Source organism: Branchiostoma lanceolatum, chromosome 12, assembly GCF_035083965.1.
Source record: "Branchiostoma lanceolatum isolate klBraLanc5 chromosome 12, klBraLanc5.hap2, whole genome shotgun sequence".
In the NCBI taxonomy this organism is placed as follows: domain Eukaryota; kingdom Metazoa; phylum Chordata; class Leptocardii; order Amphioxiformes; family Branchiostomatidae; genus Branchiostoma; species Branchiostoma lanceolatum.
Genome location: NC_089733.1, coordinates 638911 through 659684, shown reverse-complemented (window position 1 = coordinate 659684; position 20774 = coordinate 638911). Strand labels below are relative to the sequence as shown.

The 20774-nt window shown below is 42.6% G+C and overlaps 1 protein-coding gene and 1 long non-coding RNA gene across 4 annotated transcripts in view; one reads left to right on the top strand and one right to left on the bottom strand.

Moving 5' to 3' along the window:
- The window catches only part of LOC136446302 (mucin-4-like), a 118544-nt gene that overhangs the window by 61290 nt on the left and 36480 nt on the right, over positions 1–20774 (bottom strand). For all 3 annotated transcript variants that reach the window (XM_066444643.1, XM_066444645.1, XM_066444646.1), the window contains 11 exons: positions 19952–20154; positions 19513–19600; positions 18782–18955; positions 18155–18268; positions 17698–17955; positions 13667–13822; positions 10811–11001; positions 9808–9988; positions 8136–8261; positions 7630–7752; positions 7208–7333 (listed from right to left, as the gene is read on the bottom strand). In XM_066444643.1, coding sequence (XP_066300740.1) covers positions 7208–7333; positions 7630–7752; positions 8136–8261; positions 9808–9988; positions 10811–11001; positions 13667–13822; positions 17698–17955; positions 18155–18268; positions 18782–18955; positions 19513–19600; positions 19952–20154 — 1740 coding nt within the window. The remainder of the gene's footprint in view (positions 1–7207; positions 7334–7629; positions 7753–8135; positions 8262–9807; positions 9989–10810; positions 11002–13666; positions 13823–17697; positions 17956–18154; positions 18269–18781; positions 18956–19512; positions 19601–19951; positions 20155–20774) is intronic.
- On the top strand, positions 10983–20455 carry LOC136446308 (uncharacterized). The gene is made up of 2 exons (XR_010757551.1): positions 10983–11098; positions 19954–20455. It is a non-coding gene; the product is annotated as an uncharacterized lncRNA (long non-coding RNA).

Genomic DNA, 20774 nt, shown 5'->3' with positions numbered 1-20774 from the left:
TGCACCCTTGTACACCCTTCTTATTCATCCTACTGTATCTTCATCATTCTCGTACACCCTTGTGCACTTCCATTCATCCTACCCGTATCTGGTGCACCCTTGTACACCCTTCTTATTCATCCTACTGATTCTCCATCACTCTCGTACACCCTTGTGCACTCTCATTCATCCTACCTATACCTGATGCACCCTTGTACACCCTTCTTATTCTTATTCATCCTACCTCATTCTGCATCACTCTCGTACACCCTTGTGCACTTGTATTCATCCTGCCTCATTCTGCATCACTCTCGTACACCCTTGTGCACTCTCATTCATCCTACCCGTACCTGATGCACCCTTGTACACCCTCCTTATTCATCCTACTGTTTCTGCATAACTCTCGTACACCCTTGTGCACTCTCATTCATCCTACCTATACCTGATGCACCCTTGTACACCCTTCTTATTCATCCTACTGATTCTCCATCACTCTCGTACACCCCTGTGCACTCTCATTCATCCTACCTATACCTGATGCACCCTTGTACACCCTTCTTATTCATCCTACTGTTTCTGCATCACTCTCCTACACCCTTGTGCACTCTCATTCATCCTACCCGTACCTGATGCACCCTTGTACACCCTTCTTATTCATCCTACTGTTTCTGCATCACTCTCGTACACCCTTGTGCACTTGTATTCATCCTGCCTCATTCTGCATCACTCTTGTACACCCTTGTGCACTCTCATTCATCCTACCTATACCTGATGCACCCTTGTACACCCTTCTTATTCATCCTACTGTTTCTGCATCACTCTCCTACACCCTTGTGCACTCTCATTCATCCTACCCGTACCTGATGCACCCTTGTACACCCTCCTTATTCATCCTACTGATTCTCCATAACTCTCGTACACCCTTGTGCACTCTCATTCATCCTACCCGTACCTGGTGCACCCTTGTACACCCTTCTTATTCATCCTACTGTTTCTGCATAACTCTCGTACACCCTTGTGAACTCTCATTCATCCTACCTATACCTGATGCACCCTTGTACACCCTTCTTATTCATCCTACTGATTCTCCATCACTCTCGTACACCCTTGTGCACTCTCATTCATCCTACCTATACCTGATGCACCCTTGTACACCCTTCTTATTCATCCTACTGTATCTTCATCATTCTCGTACACCCTTGTGCACTTCCATTCATCCTACCCGTATCTGGTGCACCCTTGTACACCCTTCTTATTCATCCTACTGATTCTCCATCACTCTCGTACACCCTTGTGCACTCTCATTCATCCTACCTATACCTGATGCACCCTTGTACACCCTTCTTATTCTTATTCATCCTACCTCATTCTGCATCACTCTCGTACACCCTTGTGCACTTGTATTCATCCTGCCTCATTCTGCATCACTCTCGTACACCCTTGTGCACTCTCATTCATCCTACCCGTACCTGATGCACCCTTGTACACCCTCCTTATTCATCCTACTGTTTCTGCATAACTCTCGTACACCCTTGTGCACTCTCATTCATCCTACCTATACCTGATGCACCCTTGTACACCCTTCTTATTCATCCTACTGATTCTCCATCACTTTCGTACACCCCTGTGCACTCTCATTCATCCTACCTATACCTGATGCACCCTTGTACACCCTTCTTATTCATCCTACTGTTTCTGCATCACTCTCCTACACCCTTGTGCACTCTCATTCATCCTACCCGTACCTGATGCACCCTTGTACACCCTTCTTATTCATCCTACTGTTTCTGCATCACTCTCGTACACCCTTGTGCACTTGTATTCATCCTGCCTCATTCTGCATCACTCTTGTACACCCTTGTGCACTCTCATTCATCCTACCTATACCTGATGCACCCTTGTACACCCTTCTTATTCATCCTACTGTTTCTGCATCACTCTCCTACACCCTTGTGCACTCTCATTCATCCTACCCGTACCTGATGCACCCGTGTACACCCTTCTTATTCATCCTACTGTTTCTGCATCACTCTCCTACACCCTTGTGCACTCTCATTCATCCTACCAGTACCTGATGCACCCTTGTACACCCTCCTTATTCATCCTACTGTTTCTGCATAACTCTCGTACACCCTTGTGCACTCTCATTCATCCTACCTATACCTGATGCACCCTTGTACACCCTTCTTATTCATCCTACTGATTCTCCATCACTCTCGTACACCCCTGTGCACTCTCATTCATCCTACCTATACCTGATGCACCCTTGTACACCCTTCTTATTCATCCTACTGTTTCTGCATCACTCTCCTACACCCTTGTGCACTTGTATTCATCCTGCCTCATTCTGCATCACTCTTGTACACCCTTGTGCACTCTCATTCATCCTACCCGTACCTGATGCACCCCTGTACACCCTTCTTATTCATCCTACTGTATCTTCATCATTCTCGTACACCCTTGTGCACTCTCATTCATCCTACCCGTACCTGGTGCACCCTTGTACACCCTTCTTATTCATCCTACTGTTTCTGCATCACTCTCGTACACCCTTGTGCACTCTCATTCATCCTACCTATACCTGATGCACCCTTGTACACCCTTTTTATTCATCCTACTGTTTCTGCATCACTCTCCTGCACCCTTGTGCACTCTCATTCATCCTACCCGTACCTGATGCACCCTTGTACACCCTTCTTATTCATCCTACTGTTTCTGCATCACTCTCCTACACCCTTGTGCACTCTCATTCATCCTACCTATACCTGATGCACCCTTGTACACCCGTCTTATTCATCCTCCTGTTTCTGCATCACTCTCGTACACCCTTGTGCACTCTCATTCATCCTACCTATACCTGATGCACCCTTGTACACCCTTCTTATTCATCCTACTGTTTCTGCATCACTCTCCTACACCCCTGTGCACTCTCATTCATCCTACCTATACCTGATGCACCCTTGTACACCCTTCTTTTTCATCCTACTGTCTCTTCATCATTCTCGTACACCCTTGTGCACTCTCATTCATCCTACCTATACCTGGTCACCCTTGTACACCCTTCTTATTCATCCTACTGATTCTCCATCACTCTCGTACACCCTTGTGCACTCTCATGCATCCTACCCATACCTGATGCACCCTTGTACACCCTTCTTATTCATCCTACTGATTCTCCATCACTCTCGTACACCCTTGTGCACTCTCATTCATCCTACCTATACCTGATGCACCCTGTGCACTCTCATTCATCCTACCTATATCTAATGCACCCTGTGCATTCGCATTCATCCTACCTCTATCTGATGCACCCTGGTGCATTCTCATTCATCCTACCCATACCTGATGCATTCTCATTCATCCTACCTATGTCTGATGCACCCTAGAGCATTCTCATAAGAAGGGTGTACAAGGGTGCATCAGATATAGGTAGGATGAATGAGAGTGCACAAGGGTGTACGAGAGTGATGGAGAATCAGTAGGATGAATAAGAAGGGTGTACAAGGGTGCATCAGGTATGGGTAGGATGAATGAGAGTGCACAAGGGTGTAGGAGAGTGATGGAGAATCAGTAGGATGAATAAGAAGGGTGTAAAAGGGTGCATCAGGTATAGGTAGGATGAATGAGAGTGCACAAGGGTGTAGGTGAGTGATGCAGAAACAGTAGGATGAATAAGAAGGGTGTACAAGGGCGCATCAGGTATAGGTAGGATGAATGAGAGTGCACAAGGGTGTACGAGAGTTATGCAGAAACAGTAGGATGAATAAGGAGGGTGTACAAGGATGCATCAGGTACGGGTAGGATGAATGAGAGTGCACAAGGGTGTACGAGAGTGATGCAGAATGAGGCAGGATGAATACAAGTACACAAGGGTGTACGAGAGTGATGCAGAATGAGGTAGGATGAATAAGAATAAGAAGGGTGTACAAGGGTGCATCAGGTATAGGTAGGATGAATGAGAGTGCACAAGGGTGTACGAGAGTGATGGAGAATCAGTAGGATGAATAAGAAGGGTGTACAAGGGTGCACCAGGTATGGGTAGGATGAATGAGAGTGCACAAGGGTGTACGAGAGTTATGCAGAAACAGTAGGATGAATAAGGAGGGTGTACAAGGGTGCATCAGGTACGGGTAGGATGAATGAGAGTGCACAAGGGTGTACGAGAGTGATGCAGAATGAGGCAGGATGAATACAAGTACACAAGGGTGTACGAGAGTGATGCAGAATGAGGTAGGATGAATAAGAATAAGAAGGGTGTACAAGGGTGCATCAGGTATAGGTAGGATGAATGAGAGTGCACAAGGGTGTACGAGAGTGATGGAGAATCAGTAGGATGAATAAGAAGGGTGTACAAGGGTGCACCAGGTATGGGTAGGATGAATGAGAGTGCACAAGGGTGTACGAGAGTTATGCAGAAACAGTAGGATGAATAAGGAGGGTGTACAAGGGTGCATCAGGTACGGGTAGGATGAATGAGAGTGCACAAGGGTGTACGAGAGTGATGCAGAATGAGGCAGGATGAATACAAGTACACAAGGGTGTACGAGAGTGATGCAGAATGAGGTAGGATGAATAAGAATAAGAAGGGTGTACAAGGGTGCATCAGGTATAGGTAGGATGAATGAGAGTGCACAAGGGTGTACGAGAGTGATGGAGAATCAGTAGGATGAATAAGAAGGGTGTACAAGGGTGCACCAGGTATGGGTAGGATGAATGAGAGTGCACAAGGGTGTACGAGAGTGATGGAGAATCAGTAGGATGAATAAGAAGGGTGTACAAGGGTGCATCAGGTATAGGTAGGATGAATGAGAGTGCACAAGGGTGTACGAGAGTGATGGAGAATCAGTAGGATGAATAAGAAGGGTGTACAAGGGTGCACCAGGTATAGGTAGGATGAATGAGAGTGCACAAGGGTGTACGAGAGTGATGGAGAATCAGTAGGATGAATAAGAAGGGTGTACAAGGGTGCATCAGGTATAGGTAGGATGAATGAGAGTGCACAAGGGTGTACGAGAGTGATGCAGAATGAGGCAGGATGAATACAAGTACACAAGGGTGTACGAGAGTGATGCAGAATGAGGTAGGATGAATAAGAATAAGAAGGGTGTACAAGGGTGCATCAGGTATAGGTAGGATGAATGAGAGTGCACAAGGGTGTACGAGAGTGATGGAGAATCAGTAGGATGAATAAGAAGGGTGTACAAGGGTGCATCAGGTATAGGTAGGATGAATGAGAGTGCACAAGGGTGTACGAGAGTGATGGAGAATCAGTAGGATGAATAAGAAGGGTGTACAAGGGTGCATCAGGTATAGGTAGGATGAATGAGAGTGCACAAGGGTGTACGAGAGTGATGGAGAATCAGTAGGATGAATAAGAAGGGTGTACAAGGGTGCACCAGGTATAGGTAGGATGAATGAGAGTGCACAAGGGTGTACGAGAGTGATGGAGAATCAGTAGGATGAATAAGAAGGGTGTACAAGGGTGCATCAGGTATAGGTAGGATGAATGAGAGTGCACAAGGGTGTACGAGAGTGATGGAGAATCAGTAGGATGAATAAGAAGGGTGTACAAGGGTGCATCAGGTATAGGTAGGATGAATGAGAGTGCACAAGGGTGTACGAGAGTTATGCAGAAACAGTAGGATGAATAAGGAGGGTGTACAAGGGTGCATCAGGTATAGGTAGGATGAATGAGAGTGCACAAGGGTGTAGGAGAGTGATGCAGAATCAGTTGGATGAATAAGAAGGGTGTACAAGGGTGCATCAGGTATAGGTAGGATGAATGAGAGTGCACAAGGGTGTACGAGAGTGATGCAGAATGAGGCAGGATGAATACAAGTGCACAAGGGTGTACGAGAGTGATGCAGAAACAGTAGGATGAATAAGAAGGGTGTACAAGGGTGCATCAGGTATAGGTAGGATGAATGAGAGTGCACAAGGGTGTACGGGGTGATGGAGAATCAGTAGGGTGAATAAGAAGGGTGTACAAGGGTGCATCAGATATAGGTAGGATGAATGAGAGTGCACAAGGGTGTAGGAGAGTGATGCAGAAACAGTAGGATGAATAAGAAGGGTGTACAAGGGTGCATCAGGTATAGGTAGGATGAATGAGAGTGCACAAGGGTGGAGGAGAGTGATGCAGAAACAGTAGGATGAATAAGAAGGGTGTACAAGGGTGCATCAGGTATAGGTAGGATGAATGAGAGTGCACAAGGGTGTAGGAGAATGATGGAGAATCAGTAGGATGAATAAGGAGGGTGTACAAGGGTGCAGCAGGTATAGGTAGGATGAATGAGAGTGCACAAGGGTGTACGAGAGTGGTGCAGAATGAGGCAGGATGAATACAAGTGCACAAGGGTGTACGAGAGTGATGCAAAATGAGGTAGGATGAATACAAGTGAACAAGGGTATGACCGAATGTACGTTAGAGGGCATGGATGTGTACATGTCAGTGACGTATGACAGCTGTGGTTGAGGAGTGCTGTAATGTATGTGTAAATACATGCCTGTCTGTGCTTTCGCGCACATACTCATTTGCATAAATGGGAAAACTACATGCTCCCCTTACCGTTTTCCTGGGGTCACGGCATATATGCTGAGAAAGCAGTTAGTAAATGGTGTCCCCGAAAAGTGAAAAAAATAAAAAAGTCATGTGATAACTTTTTCGCAATCTCCGATGCCGCAAATTCGGTGAAAATGCATTAAAAACGATGCTATTTGGGTCAGCAGGCGAGAAAACCGCATTACCGTTGCCGCGGACTAATACAAAAAAGGCTTCGATAGCAAACCAACTGCACCGCGCCCATGAATACTACAACTCACGGGCTTTTCAGAAGATTCAAAATATTCATGCACAGCTAAAACCATCACCAAGCAATCTCGGGCAGAAATCAGGGTGACGACCACGCACTTCCGGCAGATTACCGGGTCATGACCCAACCCCCGGTCACATTTGAACTCCGACCCGGAACCTTACATAATGTAACATGTTTGAGTCAATCAAGAAAGGCATTCATTATGCAAATTAGATACTGATTTGCATCATTAGTATCTCATTATGTAAATCATCACTCAAGCTATCTACACACCAAAACTTATTACCATACGTCAATCGCTTCTTGAGTTATTCCCTTTCAAATTCAGATTCTTCTTGGCGAGGGTAACAAAGCCTCTGTACACTGAGGTGAAAAAGTGTCCCTATGTACATGTAAGTTGTGGTGTGATATACCCAGACATGTGCGTCCACCGCCGACATAGCCAGTCTTGCAGGTGCATGTATAAGAGCCAATAGTGTTGTCACAGACTGCATTGATACCACAGCTGTTTCCCTCACTGGTTGCACACTCATCCACATCTGTTAGTTAGGATGAAATAGTTATCATCTAACAATTCAACATGCATTTTCATGTAATATGTATGATGTATTTCAGAAATATTACATGTAGGAGGTGGCTCTTCCAAGTCCATGTAAGAAGTCTTAACCGGTACAATTTGAAAATCATAGCTCAACATATTATCAAAGTTTTGTTCACACTCATTATCCAAATCATTACCTATTGTTCCCCATTTTGTGAGGATTCAATATATATCTTACTTTAAAATTTCTGATCATAGTTTATGAATTTCATACAGTTAACAAAGAAGCAATACCTTGACAGTCAGTTCCATTTCCAGTATAGCCTGTGTAACATGTGCAGGTGAAGCCACCTTCTGTGTTAGTACAAGTTGCTGTGTCTGCACATCCAGCACTGCCAGATTGACATTCATCAATGTCTGGTGGACAGAACAGAAAGTGCAACTCATAGTTACATACAGATGCAGGTAACCCCTGAATTCTCCAGACTAACATCTCATAGCATCTCACCTTGTGTCGTGTCATTTTAGTATCTTTTAATGCAATAGTGATGATAGAGTATACATTATTTGTTTTAGGCTGGTTCATTCATTTGGGTGTTGATATAAGCTATCATGATATCCACTGATTTTACTGAGAAGCCTGAACGGGCACGAGTAGTGTAGAGTGTACTGTACAGAAAGAAAAATTTGGCCACAAAGTTCTGATTTAATTCCTGAAATCTTGTTACAACAGAATTTTACCATCCCTTTTCAACTATCTGATTTGAGCAAGCAATGATTTATTGACAGTTTGTATTTACCAGTACAGTTGAGTCTATTAATGTCCAGGGTGTATCCACTTTCACAGCCACAGGTGTAACTACCCCGTGTGTTCACACAGTTATGTGGCTGTTCACACAGCTGGCCTTCAACACACTCATTAATGTCTGCAACAAAGAAACACATTATTGGTCAGCAAATCACATTATCCTGATGATGACAAAGAAGATTTGATCAATCTTAAAATGTAAATTCTATAGGTAATAACGTATCTGGGGGTGTTCTCAATGGAAGTGTAAGCCTAAGGATATTTCTTCAATTTTGATTGACTGATAACATGATCTACAATGTAACTAGACAGGCAACGTTTGCAGGCAAATACAGTAAATTTCACCCATCTCCCTCCCCGTGCGAAAATGGACCATTCCAAACTTCAATTTCTAAAAAGGCAACCCCCGTGCGACAACAGTCTCTTCCGGCGGCACCTCCAGTTACAATGGACCAGTTCATACACTTCCAACAAAAGAATTGACTTTTGCATAATTGATCAACCCAGTCCAAAATTGAAACATTATCCCCCGTGCAAGAATGGACTCTTCCATAAAACACTTCCACTCAAAGATGTACTTTTGCATACTGTAAATGCAGAAATGTTTGCGGGGATTTATTTTCATGGTAGGGAGAAAATAGAGTGTTTGCAATGGTTTTGAGTTCACATTTAGCGCTGTAGTCACACTATGAAATGGCGTTTCACGCTGGTTTTAAGTTCGCGGTAAAGAGTTCACCGCGAAAACTGCAAACATAAAACCACCGCGAACATTTCTGCATTTACAGTAATCATCCCAGTCCATTTTTAAAAAATGACCTCCTGTGCAAGAATGGTCTCTTCCAGTGCAATCCCCATGTAAAACAGACCAATGCAAAAACACTTCAACTCAAGAAGTGTCACCCCTATTTAAGAATGGACTCTTCCAGCGACACCTCAATGTAAAATGGGCCAGTCCAAAAATACTTCCACTCAAAAAATTGACTTTAGAAAATGAGACACCCCATGTTTGAATGGACTCTTCAAAGTATACATTTTTGGTTTAGAAATAATGAAAAGTTGTTTCAAAAATCGTTTTAAAGGGTTGTATGCCAAACATTTCAATGAGGGCCTGAGTACAAGCCCAAGGCAGACACATGACGAATCTCACATCATTGTGGTTTGATAGTGACATCCGGATGAAAGATGATGATGACAACTGTGACATAGGAACTGATGATACATATTCAGAACTATCTATTTCTATTCAAATACATCATCTATTTTTTCGAAATAAGAATTAGAACATGACCAGTGAGTGTCGGACATGTTTGTCTTGCGCTCCTCAAATGTTTTGATTTTTTTTCCAACAGGAGGTTCTGCTGCAATATCATAACAAGCTGCTAGGCTGCCCAAAATCTAATTATAGTTCCCAGGTTTCATCAGGACCTACCCACATACCAAATATCAAGACAATCCATCCAGGTCTTCTTGAGTTTTGCTGATTATCTGCACACACACATGCACACACACATACACACTCACCCACAAATGCTACCAAAAACTTCTTAGCGAAGGTAAAAAGACCTCCCGTGGAACTGCCTTTCATAGAGGTAATCCCTTTCAAGGAGGTAATGAATCAAACGTTCTTCTATAAATCTTACTTAACTTGTTGCAAAAAAGCTCACCATAACATTTTTCTCCTGTGCCACTTAAACCTTGTGGACAAGGTCCACAGGTGAAGCCTGCTGCAGGCGCTATGTCATCTGTGCATAGGACACCTGGATAACACGGATCTGTCAAACAGGCATCCTTGTCCCTCTCACAGGAGTCGCCCGTGTAGGCTTCAGGACACTGGCAGGAAACCACCTGTTATACACAGGGGAAAGGCAGGGATGATGAGAGGTGGAGTGATTGGTAACTGTTTATCAATTATGATACCTGTCTGTGACAGTTTAAGTGTTGAGCTTACAATGTGACAGGATGGTTTACATTTATTGCATGTAAGCTAGAACTACATGCAAGTAATTTGGTAACAAACTGATCACTGAATATACAATCATGTAACACCATGTCTAATATACTGTTTGACAGGTTTCCTCCCTGGCTAAATTGGCTTTTTGACTTCATTCTTTTCTCATGAACAGATTAAGATTGTTCGCATAAATTGATATCTACGTATCATCATTTCTGTAGTTATTAAAAACAATTGTTTTTAACTAATTTAAAAAAAATCATTTTCTAATAACTATGGCCACTTTATAGATATCAATTTGTGCGGACGTGCATTTGTAGCTTTGATCATTATATATGCACATGGAAAACATAGTTTCATTGCAGTGTAATGTACCAATTGAAAGTGCTGTATTCTATCTTTAAGGACAATTATACCAAAGGCAATAAAATTTGATGACGTCATCCATATGGTACACAAAATCAGATTTAGAATTCTGTCATGACCAGCAATCAATATTCAGTACTACAACTGTTACAGTTCTTTCTTAATTCAGTAGTGAGAAAACAATGGAAAGTCAAAAAGCCAATTTAGCCGGGGAGGAAACCTTAAGACAGAGATATTACATGTACATTACATTGAAGCATCACACTGGATCTTATACACTGTCAGATGGCCTATAGTTGTAAAACATGCTATTTAAGCCAAAGTTTTTCTTTTCCCCACATTTTTAGTACCTGAAATTGCCCAACGGGAGTGATCTCTCCAGCAATGTCAGCTGTGAGGAAGTTACAGGTCCCACCGTTCTGACAGTCACACAGTTTCACCAGGGGATAGGAGGAGGTCGACGCCCCCAGGCTGTCTTTGGCAACAATCTCTAGCTGTACCGGCAGGGTACTGTTGGGAGTCCAACTGAACGCACCATCCACTGCAAAAGATGATGATGATCATCATGATGATGATGACTGGTTTATTTGCAACTTGTGCACACACATACCATTGCAGCCTTACCTGGCTGAATTGGGGTATGAGACAAAGAGAATTTCATTAAGATTCATTTAATTATAACTCTACGATTCATTCAAAAACTCTATACTAACAACAGTAACAGGTAAGGTACTATTCTTAAATCTGGAAGTTCTGCAGCTTGGAAGTTGTCCTTTGTTCCATGTCAGGTCATATGTTTTGGAGGCAGCCAACTAGAGAAGGTGGGAGAGTTAGATATAGACAGTGCAAAGATCACAGCGTCTCAGGTACAGGGGAGTAAGTGACAGTGTTCTAATGCTCTGTCATAACATAGTTTTTAGCTAGGATCATTTTACACGCCCTCTGTTGTATGGCTTCTATAGCCTCTGTCACACTTGTGCGTATGTACAAGTCTGCATGAGTTGCGTATTAGCATGTTTTTGGTTTCGGTTAAGTTTGCATCCCACGCCGGTCTGTCGCTAAGGTAAAGTCCCAATCGCTAAGGGGGTATCAGGTTAACAGAGGCGCCCGCGGGCTCCCGCAAGCCGATGCCGGGGAGCCTGTGAATCTGTCCAATTGTCATAGATAGTTTCGAAACGATCCTCTCGTTGGAATGAAATAAAATTTTAGTTGCGTATGCCCCAAATGTCAGCGTTTCGATTCCTGTAGAACAAGAGTTCCGCGATCTCATATCTCCATGAACAATTCTATTTATGCAAATAACTTACACATTTACATAATATATGCTTAATCATAAACACCTTTATCTTACCTACACATGTTGCAATATTGACAGTCCTATAATTTTTCAATTAGATGAATTTCAGCGTTTTTGCATTAATTATGCAAATTAGGGATTTATTTGCATAATTGGTATCTGTTGATGCTCCACTTTCCATAAACTACATACGTTACATGTATCTGAGTCTGATAATGGAAAACACTGCAAATGTAGATTTTCCTCATTAGCTATGCAAATTAAGTCCAAATTGGCATAATCTGCACTTCATTGTTTATATCTCTATCTAAGCTACCTGCATCCTAAATATCATGGAAATCCGTTGTTCCTTTGTTCAGTTTCTCTCCTTAAAAGATTTTCACAAAAACGCCCCTGCAGTTCCAGAGGAAGATGCTAGGGGGGGCAAACCTACACCACTTCTTTATTACATTACAAGCTATCTACATCTAAAAGTCAAGACCACAGCAAGTCCAGGTCCAGAGATACAAAAATTGAAGTTCTGCTGCAGTACCAAGGTCACATACCAGGGGGCCCAAAATCGACCTTGACCTTCGGCTTCACAACACCTGCCCACATACCAAATATCATTGTAATCCATCAAGAGGTTCCTGAGTTATACTGACTACAGTAGTGCGGAAACACAAACAGACAGACAGACAAACAAACAAACACACAGACACACCCAAAACTATTATATCTCCATTTTTCATGGAGATAACAATGGCGTCAGTAGCTTCTTTACATGTTGACTAACCACAACAAAATGTCAGCAATGTATTGTCCAGAAAATGGATTGTATCTGTGAAAAATTTTGTTCTGATGTGAGGCACCCAGGGAGAAAGGGCCATGCTAGCGCAGTGACCTCAGGTGACCCCGAATCGAATACGCGTTTTATTTGATTTGACGTCAATCATGTCTGATCGAACATGATAGAACATAACTTGAATTCGAAAAAAGTCTGGGACTTTTGAGGCCTGATTTGACCACCGTGGCCGAAGAAGTGATTTCTTGGGTTCAATGGTGGGTCAAAGTAGAAAATAACTTTGTCCCCGCAAACTTTACTAAAACCAAAACAAGAAAGCTTTTTAAAAAAGCTGGCTGGGGCGCTGTTGGAAAAAATGAAATTTCTGTATAAAATATGTAAATGAGGCCCTCATTAGCATACTGTAAATGCAGGTGTGTTCACCATTCCTAAAGGTCCTACAAATCAGATACATGTACTAGTATGACATCTGTAGCATTTATCGTAAGGGAAATACAAGTTCCTGCATGAATTATGCAAAAGAAGAAGAAGAAAAAAAGATGAAGAGCACACCAGCAAAAACAATATATTTCCTCCTTATATAAAAAGTGAAGAAAAAGGAAAAAAATAGAAAAGGAAAAGGTATTCCCGTACCTGGGTTCGAACTGGAGGCCTCCTAATCCCCACCAAGCATAGAATCTCTGCTAACCGACTGAGCTACTTTGACTTGGCTAATTTAGCGTGATTTTCAAAGATACCTAAGATTTAATTCTCACTATATACGGCACCATTTTTTGGTCACTTTTTGTTCATTTTCTTAACAAAATCAGTTCCCTTTTGTGTAATTTTGTGGTGTAGATGTAATATGGCCATTTCTGGGGATCTGGCAGGGCATTGAAGGAGGCGTTGAATATGTTGGTTAAGCCTCGGTCATCATTTAAGGAACCGTTCAGGGAGAAAGAAGGAGGGGTAGGCATCAGAAAAGATGAGGGATTATGTCAGAGAATGGACAGGCATGACACTAGGTGAAACATAAGAAAAACAGAAAACCAAGAAGGGTGGAGAAAACTGTCACAGTGGTGCCCCAACGGTCAAACTAAGGGCTGGATGAGAGGAGACTCAGAAGGATGCAATTCTAAAACCTACCAGATGAGATGGTTGCTCCTGGAATGGCAGTGCTGTTTCCAATAGAAAAGGTAACAGGGTTGTCCTCAGGGTCAACAGCGATGACCTGCAGTTCCACCTCCTGTCCTACCACTGCATTAACCGTGGCATTGACTGTGATGTTTGGTGGGAAGTTGGCTATGGGCAAAAGAGCAACAATGCGACGGACCATAATTTATAGCTTTTGATTCAATATCTATAGTTTAAACCTAATAATATACATTAAATCAGAAAACCATATATTACCTTTATTTTTGTTACATTGCCCTGAGTCATACTGTTGTTGACATACATGTAGGTGTACCCTGTACACTTACTGTGCATTAAGTGCATTCATTCATTCATTCATTCATTCATTCTTTCTTGTACTTTGTTCCTCCCATGGGAGAGCATTGAAAGCATATTTACAAAGGGGATGCCATGTCACTTAACATGCATGTGGTTTAGCGATCTTACTTTTAAAAGACAAATTATATTCTTATAAAGTTATAAGACCAAATTGTGAAGGACACGGGCTTAAACAGTCGGGAAGCAGAGGCTAGGGCAAGGGACAGGACTACATGGAGGATCCTCCTGGAAAGCAAGGGGCCAGTTTCTGGCCTGAGCACGTAGGCAGGTAGGCAAAGTTATATACATTTAAGTTGTCATCTGTTACACATAATTACAATCTTTTGGAGGCAGGCGGACGAACCTGCCAGGGGGTATTCCATTTCCCAACACAACTAGTCAACCGGTATCAGTTGGGACACTAAAAAAACACATCTATCATATCAGTGCTCTATAAGATTCTGTCTTTTCCCGTCTCTAATTCTGTGCATTTCATAGTTAACTCTTAAAGTTCTCCTCAGTTCTCGTGTGTTTCTCTCTCTATCTCCCTTGGGCCAGGCTGCACTGTAGCCTCCATGGTGGCCTTTTCTGTCCATAAATTGAAATTCCCTGCATTTCTTTGTGAAAACACACAGTTCAGTTCTTCAGTTTTTGTGTGTTGTACTCTCTGCCTATTAAGAAACTTCTGTCCAGGCTGTGCTGACACAGGCTGTGCTGACACAGCTGGATCTACATCCTCTTTGACAATCTCGTCTGGTTGCTCGTGCACTTTCACCATGACTCTTACTCCCAGACTGTTTGCTATTTCTTCCGCCAGGGTTTGTCGTAAGTGGTTAAAGGTGGAACATCTGGTGACTAGGTGACTGACCAAGTCTTCTGTGGGGTTGTGGCAGGTTGGACACATTTTTACGGTGTGCCTGGTTGGGATGGTACTGAGGAGTATGAGGTTCTTATTAGGTCTCTCTGGTACTCTGGCTTAAGTGTTCATAACTTGTATGTCTGGTGGACTCTGTGGAACCTGTGGCAGTTGGTTTTGGGCGCAGTGCTTGCCCTCCACCTCTCACTCTCTTGTGTCTGTATCGTCGTCTTCACCAGATGTTTCCATGCATTTACTGTAGGGAAGTCTGTTGTCAACCAGTATCCTTCCAGCCACTCCACCAGGCCATATTCCTTAGCAACTTCAAAACACTCCTTCACAAATCCTCTTGTCTTACTGCCTGGTTTTGCTAGGACTTAGGAGTACAGTCTGAGGAGAAACACTCTCTTTGCAAGTACAGTGTTTTGCAGACTGACCAGCTTTCCGAAAAGGCAGAGTTTAAACTTGTCCAGGATTGACTTCAGACTTGTCATTCCTATTGCACTAAGACACGCTGTAGTCTCTGTCTGAAAGTGAATGCCTTGCATATTTTGTGCTCAATGGGTTCTTTTGATAACATGTTAGCAGAGTGTTGTACCCCAACATGTGTTACTGTACAAATGTAGCTGCCGCTGGTATTGAACTTGTTCTCATTTTCCATGTGCCTGTATTACTGGCCACATTTTGGCTGCTAGTTGTCTGCCCAAAGATGATGCATTTAGTTTTTCCTGGTGCAAATTCAAATCTCCATTTTCTTCCATAATGTCCCATAGTGTTGATCATTCTCTGCAGACCTGCCTGTGTGCTCGCTAAGGCAGGCGAAGCACAACTGATCCCTCCTATGCACTCCACCCGACTGTAGCTGTTGAGCGTCGTCCACATCTTCTGTTGCTGGTAGATAGCAGGTAAGGGACAATACACCTCCTTGATTCACACCTCTTGAAGTGCTGAATTCTTTGGAAACACCTCCATTCAGCAGGACAGAATATGTACAACCCGTATGCATGAGCTTGAGTCTCCATAGTCTGCCATTTACTCCTTTCTTGTACATTTTAAACAACATTCCCTCCAGCCAGACTGTGTCATAAGCTTTCTTCGTATCAAGGAAGCAACGGTTACCGTACACTAGGCTCTCTCTTTCTCTGTAGTGGTTGATCACTTCTCTCACGATGAAGGCGGTAGTGATGTTGCTGCATTCTGGAGTTGGTGAGGTATACCTCTATCATGGAGCCAAGGACTCCATCTATTAAACAATGTCCTCTCCCATACTTTGGAAATGACAGGTCACAGCGTCACACCCCGGTGGGAGTCCATGTATGTTTTGTTGGTTTTACCTTGCTTAAGGAGGGGTATCTTCAGTCCTTTTTTAAAGGCCTTTGGGATGTGTTCCTTCTCTCTTATTGCATTGAGCAGCCCTGTCAAACGGGCCCACAATGCCTCACCTCCATACTTGATGTGCTTGTATACCAGGCCATCTTTGCCTCCACTCTTACCATTCTTCAAACCCTTGCAAATAGAGGCTACCTCTTGTGGGAAGAAGCCTTAGGGTTCTTCCAGTATCCCTTGCTGTTGTAGTAGCTTTCTTCTTCTATCTTGGCTACCTCTTCTGCGAGTTGGTTCTTGTGTATTTCATCAAAGCGCATGGCTTCCTCTTCTTGTTTGTTACCCAGTATCTCAAAGTGTCTTGCCCAAGCTCCTCTCCCTTGACTGGAATTTTTGCTGACTTGTTCCCTCACTTTTACTTGTGGCCTGTTGGTTCTGCCCTTTCTTTGTCGGATCTTTTTCCAGAACTCTTTGTCGTTAGATGCTGCTAGGGCTGCCAGCTCTTCATTCTGTTTGGCTTCTTGTTAGAGCTTTGCTTTCCTCAGTTCTGACCTGAACTGGTTCTTCCTCTCTTTATAAGCCTTGTACAGTTGGTTCTCTTTTTCCCTTGGTTTTGGTCAGCAGTTACCATGGTAAACTTGTCCTTTTGAGTAAATTTCAAATAACTGATACAAGGCCATTTGGTAGTGAATACTACCTGAAATGTTAGCATTTACAAAATCTATCCAGTTGCTTGAGTTCTGTAGCTTTTGTATTTTGTATCTTATTACCTGGATGTCTAACCTTCATCTGTGCAATAGATATGCTTTGAAGTAATGAAAACCCCTTGTTTCAAACCTCAATCCATGTTGAACACAATGTACATTTACATGTAACGGGAGATGCCCTAACATCAACCTTTTTTTATGCGCTCGAACTTACGGCGCTCCATCACTGGTTGCCAGAGAGTGGTCAGGTTTTGATGACTGAATTTTGAACACATTCATCTAAAGAACATACTTGGATAAGAAATGCATTCATACTGTTCACGAGCCCTTCACGCTTCGTGCTACTATCACGGCCAGAATAAAAGGCAGGAAAACAACGTCGCCAGACGACAGCGATGCCAAAGTTGTTTTTCTCTGGTTGGTTTTCAGCTCAACAATCATTTAAGACACAAATATTTCATGTTTAATGAATTTCTTATGTGTATGATAGTTGTATGTCTACTTGGTACAGGTCGTTTACTTAGAGGCGCGGGCCGTCTCTACGCAGTAAATGTCTATTCAGCGCTACCATCATTGTCAAAATACAATTTTTGGACAAAACAAGGAATAAATACGTACATAAATTATTATGAATGCAAATTTCAGAATAGTCAGTGGTCACAAACACGGCGTACTTGTGCATAATACGATCAGTAAAAAATCTGTGCGATGTTAGGGCACGTGTGATGTTAGGGCAGTTAGGACGCGTGTGATGTTAGGGCACCCCCCGTTACCCATGCAGAGGCAAACTGCCAACCTACCAAGTGTCTCAGCATCAGCATCAAATGTCTCGATGCTTTCTTTGGTTTGTTCACCAACTTCTGTGTCATTGGTACTGAGGACGTCAAAGAGACACTCATTGTTTGTGCCACACAGAGACTCGGCTGCTGTCCTGACTTCGTCAGAAGCAGCACTTAAAAGTTGGCTCAAGAATTTTGGAATAAAGTCAGGTTTGACAAAGGATGCTGCACTCTGCCCATCCTTGTAAGTGAATAGACTGGTGTCTGCAGTGATTTGCCCTAAGAGAAAAAAAAATAAAGATATCATGCAATTCTGTTTGAAATGTATAGTAATGATCCAGACAGAGTAAATTTTGAAAAAAAAATTAGACAAAAAATGGGCATACCTAAACATTGTGATACAACCCAGTAAATTCTAAAGACAAATAGTTCCCTATAAATCAGATGATGCTGGTTGCCATGTAACTAACACACTTACAGGACAATCCCCAAGGGAAGATTTCCTCCTCTGTCAGGTTCCTGCCATCTGGTGCCTGCAGTACCGTCCCATTGGGATAGGTGAAGTCATCCTGAATGTCATTGTTCCAAATACCTAGGAAAGGAACATGATTGACTGTTTTGGAATTACAAGAAAACGTTAAAAGCAAATTTCTCGTCAAAGCAAACGTGTAGTCTAGCTTTTTTTTTAAACTCATGATAATGATTGAATAACAAAATTCTTTAATCACATCCACATCTACAGGAGCCAATATTTCGGGGACTGTCTGTCACCTTCCTCAGGGCAATAATGACTGCTTCTTCTCCATACTGTACCTGGGTGTCGCTGCTGCAGCATCACAAATGCAGTCCCAAACGTAGAAAGTATTGTCACATATATAATGTGGCTGTGAATAAAGAACTTTGCCATTCACTCATTTACCAACCTGATGAAATTATTCACGGACATGAAAATCATTTTCCCAGATTCAACTGATATCATTGTTGCAACTTACTGATGCATGTTATATTTGAGGGTCTGTTACAGACTTTTAACCCTTCATTTTACACAGAGAGACACAGTCTCCATTATGATGTTGTGGTTTGCAACAGAGTGCCCTTTACATACCAAGAAGACCTTGAGTTGTGTTCTGGAAAGAATCAGGTGCTCCAAACTGGACGATCAACATGAGCTTCTGAAGAGTGACTGTCACAGTTATACCAGAGGTGAAGGAGGCAATCAAGCTGGTTCGATTGGAGTTGAAGTTGTTCTGAACAATAACATTAGTAAAACTTTGGCTACCTGTGAAAAATCAATAAAAATGAAAACTCTCTGGGGCTAACTTGGAAAAAGAAATAAAAATGTCATGATCAGAAACAACATAAAAATATGACCTTCATAATGTGAAGAAAGTCAAGATGCAGTAAGTTAAATCCAAGAAAAACTTCAAAAGTGAAAGAGGTTTGTGTGTATACAGAATCATCAACACAAAGTCACAGTGCATAGCCCAGAGGTTAGTGACCCTGCCTCTCCACCAAGAGTTTGGGAGTTTGAATCTCGGCTGTGTCGCTCACCCGACATGTACGCTACTAGAAAGGGTTGCAGTCCTCAGGACGGTACGATAAGTTGTAGGCTACTGTTAATCAAACTTGTCAAAAAGAGCAAGGGGAAGTTCCCTGGTACAATAGACCTGTAAATACTGTGCATACATGTTGCATCTGTCGTTTCTGTCACTACCAGTGGAAGATTAGCTGCTCTGTGAGCTAAACTGGTTTGAGATCACTTTCAATTTCACTTCCTGCTCAGGTATTTGTACAAGTTACATCCACAATTGTTGGTATAAAATGGCGAGGACTTACTGTTCTGAACCAAGGTAGTGATGTTAAACTTCTGCCCATCCACTGTAAGTGTCATGTTTGTTCTGTCATTAGTCATTCCCATTTCAACCTGGAATAAAACAAAATAAAAAGGGACACGTTGACAAATAGCTGGGGCAAAATTAAATTATTAAGAAGGTATCAACATCTAATTATTATAGCGATATAGCTTTTATGATAGAATGTTAGCCTAATACTTAAACATTTTGGAAACTTCTCATCAGGGCAAAAATTTGTGAAGCTACCACCTTCCAAATAATTCGTTTGTGGCATCCAGACATCTGTTTGGTTAATTCAATTTAGAATCCAGACCTTCACCTACTGCAAAGCATCCTATCCTTCAATGCCGTGTTACATGTCTGGATATGGATCTGTATTTAATAAACATGTATATGATAAGACAATATTGTCAAACTCTTACAGAAGAGGAGCCCTCCTGTTTAGATACAAATGCAGTGAAGACTGTGGCCTCAGCATCGCCCTGTGTGCCGATGGCCTTTTCAGTTCGACCCTGCAGCAGGAAGTATCCCGTTCTTGCATCCATCAGGGTGAACTCTCCGAGTCCATTGAAAGTGTAGTCCATGCCGTCTAAAGTCTTCATGTGAGGATCCCCAAACAGCAATGCTGGGAACAGAGACTCTTCTTTAGGCATACCATGAATGTAAAGTGCATAAACATGTACTAGCTAACAATTTTTCTGTTTGCTTTTGTATGGTTAGGTAGCATGCATAGTCCAGTGGTTAGCGGCCCTGCCTATGGAACTAGAAGTCGTGAGTTCGGTTCTGGCTGTTACAAGTTAATAGGATCATCATCATGTTTGCCACATGTCAGTATGTAACGTTGGTTAACATAAAATCACCATTTTTCCAATAATGGTTGATTGAAATCAATCTGGCAGAACAATAAACCATCCTTTTTTCTGTTATTCTGTCAGTATCATGTATTACATTTTGCACTAATGCTATATATGTTAGATTTTCTCTCTAGTCGTGCTGTGTAGACGTTATTGTCGCACCAAACTCAGGATCAGGCAGGAACGGGTGTGCAGTCCCCGGCTCAGGTGAAGAAAAAACTCTCTTCAGGACGCCGCCACGGATTACATGACAGTGTAGAGACAGCCAAAATCAGTCGTCGGGTGTAGCTCTAACTTATAAGGACTGCAAATCCATGTGTGGGCAACGTTACTGGGAGTCCATTTGCACGCTACGGCAGTTCAGCACACCGCGGCCCTGCCTGAGTCCGCG